Below are 12,704 nucleotides of genomic sequence, written 5' to 3'. Positions count from 1 at the left end.
CATTCTTCTCGTAGGAAGCATTGACTGCAATGCTTTCTTATGCGCTGCTATGTCACGTGACCGAGTTTTACTCAGTCGTTGTAAAGGAAGTGCCTCTACTGTCTATCTGGAAGACAGCCACTGGTGTGCTTAACCCCTTAAGGACACATGACATGTGTGACATGTCATGATTCCCTTTTATTCCAGAAGTTTGGTCCTTAAGGGGTTAAAGTGAACCTGTAATGTAGTTTTGTACTTGTCTTTAATCGCCCCCATAGACACTGAATACATGACATTTCACAAACCTACATGATGTATTCAATGTCCGTTTCTGAGATCTCCTTCCCAGCACCGCCATATACTGAGTTTCATGGATGTTGCTCTTTATGTATTTGTATTCATTATGTTCCTTTTCTGTATCTCTTAAACTAGCTCGGAAAAAACAGAAATGGTCCGTGGATCCTAGAAACAGCGCTTGGAGTAAAGATGAATCCAAATTTGGCCAGAAGATGTTGGAAAAGATGGGATGGTCCAAAGGCAAGGTACTCTACCTTGAGAATTGAAAAGACACTGACATAGTAACATAATGTGACTGCATTTGCATCCTCCGTTAGTTTTGATTGTAAATATGTTAATTTCTATGGTTTCTTTGTTGTGCGCGGATGTATTGGTCATTAAGTGCTGTATTTAGGTTCATGAGTCATCCAATCAGGTGCCTCTCCTGCCATGCTTTAGTTAGTTATGACGCTCAGTTCTGTATTCTATTTGCCTGATGCTAATACCATTACTCTCTGAAAAGTAAATGGAGGAGTGTGAATTCTGATTTTTCTGTTCCTGACTTACCGTTCAGTTTACTTAGAACAGCAAATTCAGTTCAAGAATGAATCTCATGGTGGATCCAAAATTTGAGCAGTTGTTCGGCCTGGCTGACCTTGAAGCCTTGGTCGAATTCAACGGCGTGATGAGTTGTCAGGTTGTTTAGGAACATCTCAACTGGCATCAAAATAGCAAATGAACACAGGTAATTGATTTTGTCAATGCCCAGTGCAACTGCAAGCACAGAGAGAATAACATCAAGGTTCAAAATCAAGGCAATTATGGATCACGGGAAGAGGACTGGTGGGGGCCCTCCACTGGGATGACTTAGCAAGCCTATTTATCTGCAAGGTGTCTGCAATGCAATGGATCCTACCCCAAGATGACATCTTACCTTTTTTCTATTGTACTAATAGGAGACACTATATCTGCATTCACACCCCAAGTCACAACAACATGTGGCAGACACAGCTCCTCTAAATACTTCCGTTATACCTGCCCAGCCATCCTGAAGGCCTGTTTAGGTGTGAAGATAAAGTAGAGAAACATGTGGGCAAGAGTCAGGACATTATCCTGGAAGTATCAAAGACGTAGAATGCTTTTATTTGAGGTTTGTACTCTTATTTTATTTAAAATGCAGCTCGTCACAGTGATGGCATCTCTCAGCTAGTACATAATGGAGGCATTTCCAGCCATGAATACCTCCGCTGCAGAGCATTCAGAAACAAACACCACCTCGGGATCAGCAGAGCATTCCGCACCCAACCTATTCTAAAGAACGTTGCCGCTTATGAAACAACCAACAAAGATTCATGGGATGTGCTGTAGAAAATAAACAACCACAGCATTCACTGATGTGTTCAATGGACACATTTATATTTTGTCATATTTTTTTTTTTTTTTAAAAGATCCTTTACTTCATTCCACCTAAAAATAAGATTTACAGTTGGTTACCATCATTCTTGGCAGTAGGGATGCTAAAATTTTCAGACGAAAATGGGCCTATCCCATTTCGGACAAAAAGGGTCAAATCTGCTAAAAAGTACACCTTCCCCCACGTGTGATACCGCGAGAGCACCCTATAGCTAATCTGGACTAATAAAACCAGCCTGTATTGGTTAGGTCTGCATAATGACAGTGATTAAACAAGCATTCACAGTAGACTGCATTAAAACTATACTAAGTTCTAAGGAAGGAAACACTCATTCCACATCATAGCTGCCAAGTACTTTACTCTAACAAGCCGTAAACACCGCTGTTTAAATCTCAATGCAATGCCTTAAAACTAGCTGTGCTTTTCCAATTTCTTGCTATAAAGCTACATAACGCTGTTAGGGTGTACTATGATCCTGATGAAAGTCCTGGAAGGGGACTGCAACATCGGTCCATCATTTTTTAATGAATCTTCAATAAAGAATTTGTATTTTATGTTTAAAAGTCAGTGAGTGCTGGTCGTCCTCATATACTGAATATCGACTTTCTCCCTCACCAAGCACCCGGCTACTTTATTTCACAGCCTGAGTGCAAGGACTCTGGAATATATATATATATATATATATTTTTTTTAAAATCATTTGGGGGAAAAGTCATTTTTTGGGCATCCTGAATTTCTTGTTTCGGCCCAGAATTTTCTTATTTTATGTGTCCTTCATTTCATGGCAAGAGTACCAAATCCACCTTGAGATATGTCACTCGCGGTATAGTACATGGTGCAACATGTATCCACTGTCCACAATGATGGTGATTTACCTGCCAGGTGCCAGGATTTTATCAATAATTCACACAGATATCCTTATTTACTGCTGTTGAAACATTCTGAACTGTGTACTGCCATTTAGGGCTTCTGGAGACCTCCTAATAAACCTCAAGAACAAAGATTTGTTATTCTCGCTGGATCCCCTGGAGGGCAGTGTTCTCCCATATTATATTGCATGTTTTTTGTTTGATTTATTTTAAATCAGTGCTAAAGTTCCTTTAATCTTTGAGTAGCACCAAGGTACACCTGTCCCTTTTACACCGGACTTTGGTAGAAATGTAAATACTTCCCACCCTCACATGTGCTAAATGCGTGATTGGTGACTGTGCACCTTATACACTAGTTCAGCGGCTGGGGTCTAAATCTTGTGTCTCTTTTCATAGGGTCTTGGGGCTCAGGAACAAGGGTCCGTTGACCACATCAAGGTGCAAGTAAAGAACAACAGTTTTGGACTCGGAGCTTCCGTCAAACACGAGGTATTTAAACAGCCATTGTTCACGTCTAAGTACAACCTGTTTTGACTTCGTTCTAGTTTATCAGTCAACTTCTTTTATTTCCCCTTTATAATGTTGTAGGGCAATGTCGAATATGGGGTGGGTGTAAAATGATATTCTCTATACAAAGATATCAAGGCTTGACAACAGGGATCTGGGAGCCAGCTAAAAAAGTTTAGAAGACCCTTTTTTTTTTTTTTTTTTTTTAAACTAACAAAGCTTTCTTTTCAACGACAGTCACCAGAGCTGCTGCAGCTTAATGTACTGGTTCTGGTGTCTGTAGCCTGTCCCTGCAGCCTAAGCACTGTTAACACTTCCTTTTGAGAGAATAGGCAGTGTTTACATTGCTGGCTAGTAACACCTAGTGACAGTCACTCAGACAGCCACTTGTGGAGTTTCCGTCCCCTACATACCAGCTTTGTTTAATATCATGGCCTTAGTTTTGTTGTCAATATATCCATCCAAAATCTATTTGTTTCTATGTCTTTGCAAGTCTATGTGAACTGATATAAAGACATTCTAAAGATTTAAAGTTAGAGTTCTGTTCTGATTGTACTATGGGACGCGTTTCCCGGTTTGCAGTTCCTTTGTTGATTGTACCTTTCAGTCCGCAAGGTTTAGCCTGTGAATTTCTGTATTCACACTCATGGGGTAGCGCACTTGGCACTGTGGGAGCTTGTTATTCCTCATCCTTGCGCTACAGCAAAGCATTCATTCTAAAATAAGGTCAGATCTTTACCAAATACTAAACTTGTATCTGTGCTTTATCAGCAGTTTAGTTCAGACATTATGTATTGATGGGTTCTCCATAAGGTGTCACCATTTGACAATTCATTCTTAATTCAGAATGTGGAGATTTCAGGCAGAAACTGCAGCGAATTAAAAAGTTCTGTTTTTTTTTTTATTTTTTATCAAAGCAATATATTGGAAGAAAGTGTTCTAACAAGTGGTGCAAAAATCTAAAAGGAGATGAGTCAGTGCTTGCTGGTTTCTATGGTGATCGCCACACGTTGAGTACTTTACATTACTTTTTTAAAACACAGGTCAATCTCTCCCAATGTGTCCAATCCCTGACAAAAATGAATGCCTACACTATACACCGCGCTTCCCTCTGGCCCCTCAGTAGTGTAAGGGTTACTGTCAGTCTTAACCCTGCAATGTAATTGTTGCTGTTTCTTGTTGTCGGGTTAAGGGGGACCTGGTCACTGCACCCAGGCAATGAGCTGAGATGGTCCGGGTGCCTTAAAGGGATACTATAGGCTCATGTTTATTTTGTGCCTATAGTGTCCCTTTAAGTCATTGGCTTCAGGAGAGGCCATCTTGCTTGACCGAGCCTAATTGTGTGTTTCATCCAATGCTCAGGATAACTGGATAGCTCATCAGGATGATTTCAACCAGATTCTGGCCGAGCTTAATGATTGTCACGGCACTCCTGATCCCGGTAAGTAAATTAAATGTCACCTACAGCACTGCAGCTTTCAGCAGCTCTCATTCACAACTCTTCGTGCATCTCAAAATCGTTTCTTTAGTTTAAAACAAACCTAAAGAGTATAACGGCTCTTTAAATAGTGCTCTGAACTCTATTTTTAGTAAACACACACATTTAAATGAATTGTTAAATAAAAAATTAGGAAACTTACAGTCTGGATATAGACTTTCTTGTCGATTTTTTTTTTTTTTTTGTTTTTTTTTTTTGTTAACCTTTTAGTTGTTATTGTTGATAGCCCGAAAGTTAAAATGTAATAATGGATATTGCCCACATCATGGCGCTGTTGCTTCAGTAACCATTTGCTTGTCAGCCGTCTGTATTCTGCCTGCTTGCAAATTGAATATGTGTTACTACTACTACTACTACTACTACTGATGTGTGATTGTGGAGAGTGGAGTAATGATTGATTTTCACTGAATATACAGGTTTTTCTTTAAGTATTTTTCCTTTAAATTTAAAAAATAAATCAATATTAAAAGCTCTTCTAAATTACCTACATTTGCTACAATTTACTGTGCTATGATTCTCCCCAAATGATATTTGTTGAAACCATCAAATGGCTGAGATGGATGAAATAATACGCTCATAATTTCTTTGTCTGTCTGTCCCCAAATCTTTAATTCTCTGCCAAGATTATTCTCTAAGCAGTTAATTGTCATGAATTCACAAGGAAATTATTAATTTCAGGACAAATGGCTTTCAAAGTTTAATTTCTCATGAAATGTTCTTGCACATAGGTCTCTTTGTTAAATGCGGTGCATGTGTCTTTGTGACAAGAGATTAAAGGGAACCTATAGTCCCAAAATATTCTTGGGGACTATTAAGTTCCTTGCTATTACACTGACCTCTGTCAAACCCCCCTTTACCATAAAAATGTTAAGCCAATATTTTTTGTTTAGTTATTTTGTTTCCAGCACTAAGACACTGCCGTTACAACAGCCCGATTTGCCTCCCTTTACATCAGCAAGCACGCTGACGTCTTCCGACTTCTCGTTCATTTTTGTATGCTTCTCATTGAGAAGCATTGGGGATGAGAAGCACATGTGCGTCAAAACGCTGCACTTAGCCAATCAAATACTCCATACCATGAGCAATCATGGAAGAACCAAGTCTGACTCCGATCAGTGAAATTGTGCACAAATAAAATTGCAGAGGAATTGCCTTCAGTGGCAGAGAGACCCTGCGATGAGAACATTGTCTGACTTTGCACCTGGCCACGCAATAGTTGGTTTGCTTGATTTGTTTTTCTTTCCTAAATCTGTTTTTACCCATTTCCAACTCTCCAGCACTCACCAGGTTACTCAATAAACTGTGAATGATCAGGAATTCCCTGGGCATGCTAAATTCGGGGCAAAATAACAGTCATCGTCATTTCCAACAGTTCAATGTTTAGTAAATTATTCAGTCCGTTTTAGTCTATTTTAAATAATGATCTACTAGAACTTGGTGAGAAATCCAGATTGACTTTATTATATGATTAAAGCTGAGTATATATGATCCCATAAGAACAATGGAATAAAATCTTCCAATCTTACCTTAACCCCTTAAGGACACATGACATGTGTGACATGTCATGATCCCATTTTATTCCAGAAGTTTGGTCCTTAAGGGGTTAAGGACCAAACTTCTGGAATAAAAGGGAATCATGACATGTCACACATGCCATGTGTCCTTAAGGGGTTAAGGATGCTTTCCACTTGGGTCTCAAATTCATTTTACCAAGTGAGGAACGGCTGATGCTGATCTGTGCACAGTGTGAAAACTTCAATGACTGGATTATGCTTTAGGCTTAAAGGAATACAAACATGTATTCCTAAAACCATAGTGTTCTCCTCACTATTTAGATGTTCGGACCCCCCTGCAAGGTTTACTAAAAATCGTATTACTTACCTTTATATCCCTCTGTGTCGCTCTGCCTCCCATACTGCACATACACAGCAGATCATCATGCTGCGCCAATCAGCATCTCCTTATGGACCTGCATTGATTCCATACGTACCTATGGGGAGCATTCAGTGTCTCTGTGTATGTCAGAGTGACAGCCACTAGAGGTGGACTTAGACAGCAAAGTAAACACTGCGTTTAACAGATAAGGCAGCGTTTATACTGCTGATCCTGCCTCAGAAACTCTACGGTGAGCTGTAGTGGTTCTGGTGACTATAGTGTCCCAAACTAAATGTGAGAGATTACATTTCGTGTGTGTCACACATTTCAAGTGTCTCTAGCTCCCAATTACCGTATATCCTCAAGTAGAAGACGAGTTTTTCAGCACATTTTTTGTGCTGAAAACCCCCCACTTGTCTTATACTCGAGTTAATGTCTGTATTATGGCAACTTACATTGCCATAATACACACAGGACCGCCGGGCTCATTACAAGCCCGGCGGTCCTGTTGGGGGCTGGCAGCGAGCTGTAACTTACCTTCACAGCAGCTCCTGTCAGCTCCCTTCTCTCTCCTCCGGTCAGCTCCCCCTGCAAGTCTCGCGAGAGCCGCGGGGTCAGAGCGTTGCCACAGGTTACCGTGGCAACGCTCCGCGCGGCCGCGAGTCTTACAGTGGGAGCTGACCGGAGGAGAGAGAAGGGAGCTGACAGGAGCTGCTGTGAAGGTAAGTTACAGCTCGCTGCCAGCCCCTCCTCCTACAGCCTATCCACTGGACCACCAGGGAATGACAGCTGCCTTCCCTGGCCATGTATTAAGCAGGGAGGGGGGACGAAAAAAATATAAATAAAAATTTTAATAAAAATATATTAATAATAGTAAAAATAATAATATAAAAATAAAATATAATAGATAAAAAATAATGAAATATTAAAATAGTAATAATTAAAAAAATAAAAATGCCCACCCCCCCAACAAGGCTTTGCATCAGACACACATACACACTCTGCATCACACACTCTGCATCACACACTCTGCATCACACATACACACTCTGCTTCACCCACACTGCATCACACACATACCCACACTGCATTCATACACACCCACACTGCATTCATACGCACACACACTACACACACTGCATTCATACACACACTGTAAATAAATATTCAATTAATATAATTTTTTTAGGATTTAATTTTATTTAGAAATTTACCAGTAGCTGCTGCATTTCCCACCCTAGTCTTATACTCGAGTCAATAAGTTTTCCCAGTTTTTTGGGGTAAAATGGGGGGGGGGTCTCGACTTATATTCGGGTGACTTACACTCGAGTATATACGGGAATCAAATACAAAACTCTAATTTTGCTCCCAGTAGCTATTTACTAGGACTGCTGCCTGTTATTTCCGAATGATGGTTTATTACAGCGTTACGAAGTAGCAGATTAGTGAACGTGCCTGTTTTTGATTTCTGTGATTTTGTTCTGTTTCAGAGCTGTCGCAAGATAATGAAAAGAAAACTTTTAGCCTCGAAGAAAAGTCCAAATCTTCCAGAAAACGTGTCCATTACATGAAATTTGCCAAAGGTATGTGTTATGCAACATGCTTGGATACTAAATAGAATGAGGAGTGTTTTCAAGTTTAATGAGAATTATCACCCTGGATGTTCTCGTGTAAATCTAGTTCTGCTTCATGGGAAGGTAGGTTCACAAACATGGTTAGCAGTTCCTGACCTTTATTAATGCTCCTATTCTGTGCCTGCCGTACCTTGTCCCTTGTCGGGAATTAATGTATTCGGTTATTGTGACATAATTAGCAGTGTCCAAGTCTTGGCAGATCACAAGAAATTTTTTGTTTTCATGTTAAGCATGTCCTGAAAATCTGATTGCTCCTTTACAATTCTGGTACAATGCCAGTTCTACACAAAGTATCCTATTACTAGCGCCAAGTCATCGTCATCATAATGAAATTGTAATAATATAGTACGTAAGGATAAAAAGCCTCGAACTACTGACTGTAAGAATTATTTGCTACTTGTAGCTTTCCATGTGTGCATGCTGGGAATGATTTCTTATGTGCAAGTTATGTAGGACTACCCTGTGCATCGCAATCCATGTCTAGGTCGTTGTGGTACTTGGAGTGTCCATAGTGGACACAGATCCCTCTATAGCTTTGCCCAAACATTCCCTTAGATGTATTTAATAGAGGCAAACTGCTAAATTAATGAGGGGGTCAAAACATTAATTATGAAGAAAGGGTAGAAAAACTACATGTGTTTTCTTTAATAATAAAAAAAGGCACCTGAGAGGGGATATGATAGCACTATACAAATGTATACAGGGTCAGTACAAACCGCTATGTGCTAACCTGTTCATTATTAGGAATATACAACAGACAAGAGGTCACCTATTGAGACTGGGAGGAAGGTGTTTTCATATACAGCAGAGAAAAGGGTTATTTACATTAAGGACAATAACGATGTGGAATTCTCTAACAATGTTTTCTTATCAGATTTTGTAGGAATTTTTATTTATTTTAAAGACCTTTATTTATTCTTATTTGGAAAGCAGAATTTGCAAGGATATAATTAATAAGCATGGGAATTGGTTGTTGATCCAAGTAGAAGTCTGATTTGCCATTATGGAGTCAAGAAAGATGTAATTTTTTTTATGGCGTAATTGGCCATTGCTGCGGCTTGTGGTTTTTTGTTTGTTTGTTTTTTTTCCAGCATAAAAAGATAACTAAGTAATTTCTTTCCATTCGCACTATTCATCCAGGTGACTTTGCACAATAAGTGGATACAATTTTTTTTATTTTATTTTTTAAGCTTTCTGAAAAGTGTTAAATTCTGTAATTTTTATTTTTTTTACTCACTTTTACTGGCTCAAAAAAACATTGTTTATTATTATTTTATCTGTGAATGTATGACTATAAAAAATAGTGACTGCTCTGGGGGATAAGTTTTAATAGTTGAAAATTGAGTTTTATTATTCAGTCAGTAGTTCTGTGTGTATGATTTCTAGCACAGCTTGTTGGAAGTCCTGCAATTTACTTAGAATATGTGGCGCGATACGTGGCGGTAGTGGAATTATTCTGGGTATTCGTGTAGTTGTTTGACCTGAGGTGTTTCTGTTAAATGCCTTTAAACACACGAGTTATGATGCAATTACACCTGTCCTGTAATTACAGCTCTTACTAGCACACAGAGGCAGCACTTATGCAATTAATGGCCTTGGTTTGCTGAGACAAGCAGGGTAGTGTTGGTAACACTGTCTGCTGTCCTGTGTCCTACTGTCTGACCCTCTTCATTTCCTCATTCTACCTGCTCTGACACTTAGTCATCTGTAAATAGTGTTTCTTCCTGACGGGAAGAATTGTGATTAATAACTGATCAGTTCAGAAATATCAGAGTTATTTTTTTAATTTATGTTATATTATTTTTTTTATTTTTCATATATACATGTATTTCCCCATCTTGTTTGCTATTGCCTTGAAATACACTACCTGGGTTCAGTTAACCAATCCGCGGTGAATCCCTCCCTAAGCACACAGTGTTTTCAATGATTCATATTATGGTATTATGACATGACCCCTGTGTTAGTAGCTCCCCATAAAAACACAGAGTAATGTAACAGTATATCTAGTAAGTAAAGCATGCGTGCTACTTACATGGAATCTTTGTCATTGTAATTCTGTTGCCCTAGCTATTCCTTTTTATAGTTATGTGAATTGCATGTGGGGGATGCAGATCATAGACTGTTATTTCAGCAATGACAAATGTTTGCAATCCTTAATCTAGAACAGGGGTAAGCAACCTTCGGCACTCCACATGTTGATGCTGGCAAAGCATCATGGTAGGTGTAGTCCAAAACGTCTGCAGTGCCAAAGGCTGCCTATCCCTGATCTAGAACCTGATAGGGGTCTGTAGATCAGACCTTGAACGGTTTCCCCACCGACCAGATATCCCTTCCGGTGTACACAAATTAAAATGACTAAGGCACTGATTCACTCACCTGTGCTAAAGGAGGGATATAATGACATTGTGGCCTAATGATTGGTTCTGAGAACGAATTTGAAGAACGCAGCATTGATGGGCTTGGGTAGATTCAATACTGGCTTCACAAAACTAGTTCCACTTGCTTCCTAAGTACAGGTTTTGCTTGTATCTTCCTATGCAATTTGCTATTTATCAATCAATATATCTATATTGATTGGAAGGATACAAACAAAATTAAATTAATATGTTAATTGAGTCCTGGTGAGTGTGGCATGGACTGTCCAGGCTTGCAGTGGCTAGTAACTTTAAACATTGTCTCATTGACCATTTGTGCTTGCTTTGTGTGGCTTTTTCATTGTAAAACAGGTTAAGGGGGACCTCTGTCATCACACCTAACGAACGACAATGTTTTTGCTCGTCCATGAAATAAAAAAAGTGAACATCACCTGCGCAGGAAATCGTTAGAAAATTTACATCATAGGTAACACTGTGGGTGTTGACCAATACATCAACTTGGCCCACATGTCATCCCCTGAGTGATCTATGTTCTCAGCCCTATCCTTATGGTTGCCTAACAGCAGACCAAGGTGCAGAAGACGAAAACTGGTTTTTCCTCTCTTAGGCAGGGTTAAGTGATGGCTGAATGAGCCGTTCGTCTGTCAGGGGTCAGAAGTTCATGCTTGTGAAATAAGCAATGTTAATATCTGTAGGATGTTTTGCCCCAGGCTGATTTGGGTGGAGATACTCAGAGCAAACATATTTCTATGTATTTAATATTTAGGCAAGGCCAATAAAATCCTCAGCAAGCCATTGGCAGAGTAAATTGCACTGTTCAATACCCAGAATCGGTTTATATTTCTCTCGAAAACCTTTTAACTGTTGGAAAAGCTGTGATATATTGCACTTACAAGTGTGAACTCGTTGCTGGTACAATTCTAATTAACCCTTTATGATATGAATCTCTCTCTCTGTGTTGATGCAAATAAACTGCCCTTATCAATTTGTAGCACATATACAATGATACTCTGTCTACACATTATGTTAACCAAAATACTGGTCTTTTGGCTTAATGCTGTGATTATATAATAAGCGATAAAAATATCAAAGGTTTCAAACCTCTGCTGGGGTGGTGACATGATCTGAATGCCACTTTGTGTCCCATAATGCTTTGTGCTCATTGCATTCCATGATGGATCTATCTATTATCACTAAGGGATCTTGCCAAGATCTTGACCCAATGCTCCTGCCTTGCTGCTTTGTACCCTGCCTGGGTATTTGGTAACAGATTCTAAATCCTCGAAGAAATGGAATCTAATTCCGTTGTCTTTCTAGGATGAAAAGATTGAATGTCCCTCCAAACTGGGGCCACTTGGTAAACGTGAGAAAAGGAGTGGGATGGTAGTGTTTGATGGTAGTGAGCTTGTGTTGTGCATTTCTTTAATGGATAGACCAATTATCTGTTCTGCAAATTAATAGATCTTATATTCGGCATACTTCTGATAATCTGTATCAGTCTTGTAATTTCCCGATAACTTACCTCTTCCAGTCACCGCACGCTGTTTTCCGCATCAGGAAACTCCGGCCAATGAGGTGCCACATTTCAACCTCATGTTACCCCCACCCTGTGAGTTCCGCTTGCGCTATTTAGCTGAAGACAGGAATGTGAGACCGTTAATAATTTACTGTAATGTACCAGCTGCCTGATCGTGATAGGAGTGCGCGGTCTGCATGTTCAGTTAATGCCAGATTTGTGTCGAAATTGTGTTGCTTTTTCAAATCTTTAATGTACAGAATATCGTCACCGGTTATGGGCAATTGGACCAAAAGGCAACCAATAATCAGTATCTGCATTGACTCTGTAAAAATAATATTTATCGATCCCTAATCTGTTTGGTGTTTGTGGGACTACAACTTCTATTCTACTCAGTCGCCCCAAAATCTGGACTCGGTGATCTAATCTTATGCGGAAGGTCAATGAGGTTGACTTTAACTCAGGGCTGATTACGTGACTCTCTGTTGCTGTTTCAGCTCCTGGCATGCTCAGTCAGAGGTTGCACCCAATGGTAAAAATCGCTTATGTGCCCAATATCAACATGTGCTGAAAGTTATGTAAATTATAGGATGACGCGCTAAGAAAGCATCTTCTGTGCGTCTGGATTATTCCCCAATATGTTGTGGAGAACTCAGTGTATCTGTAAGCTTTCTCTGGTGTCCATTTTTAGGTATAAGCTAAATTACATTTCTCTGCACCAGGTTTTGCACAGAACAGACCACGAAACACATTTTTGGTAG

The 12,704-nt window shown here is 39.6% G+C and overlaps 1 protein-coding gene across 1 annotated transcript in view; it reads left to right on the top strand.

Moving 5' to 3' along the window:
- PINX1 (PIN2 (TERF1) interacting telomerase inhibitor 1) overlaps positions 1-12,704 on the top strand; it is a 95,571-nt gene that overhangs the window by 2,905 nt on the left and 79,962 nt on the right. Inside the window, exons 2-5 of the mRNA XM_063440810.1 lie at positions 412-521; positions 2,935-3,027; positions 4,408-4,486; positions 7,909-8,001. Of these exons, the coding sequence (XP_063296880.1) occupies positions 412-521; positions 2,935-3,027; positions 4,408-4,486; positions 7,909-8,001 (375 nt within the window). The remainder of the gene's footprint in view (positions 1-411; positions 522-2,934; positions 3,028-4,407; positions 4,487-7,908; positions 8,002-12,704) is intronic.

The sequence above is a fragment of the Pelobates fuscus genome, chromosome 2 (genome assembly GCF_036172605.1).
Source record: "Pelobates fuscus isolate aPelFus1 chromosome 2, aPelFus1.pri, whole genome shotgun sequence".
NCBI classification, from domain to species: Eukaryota; Metazoa; Chordata; class Amphibia; order Anura; family Pelobatidae; genus Pelobates; species Pelobates fuscus.
The sequence above is the reverse complement of the archived record's forward strand: the minus strand, read 5'-3'. Positions and strand labels throughout refer to the sequence as shown.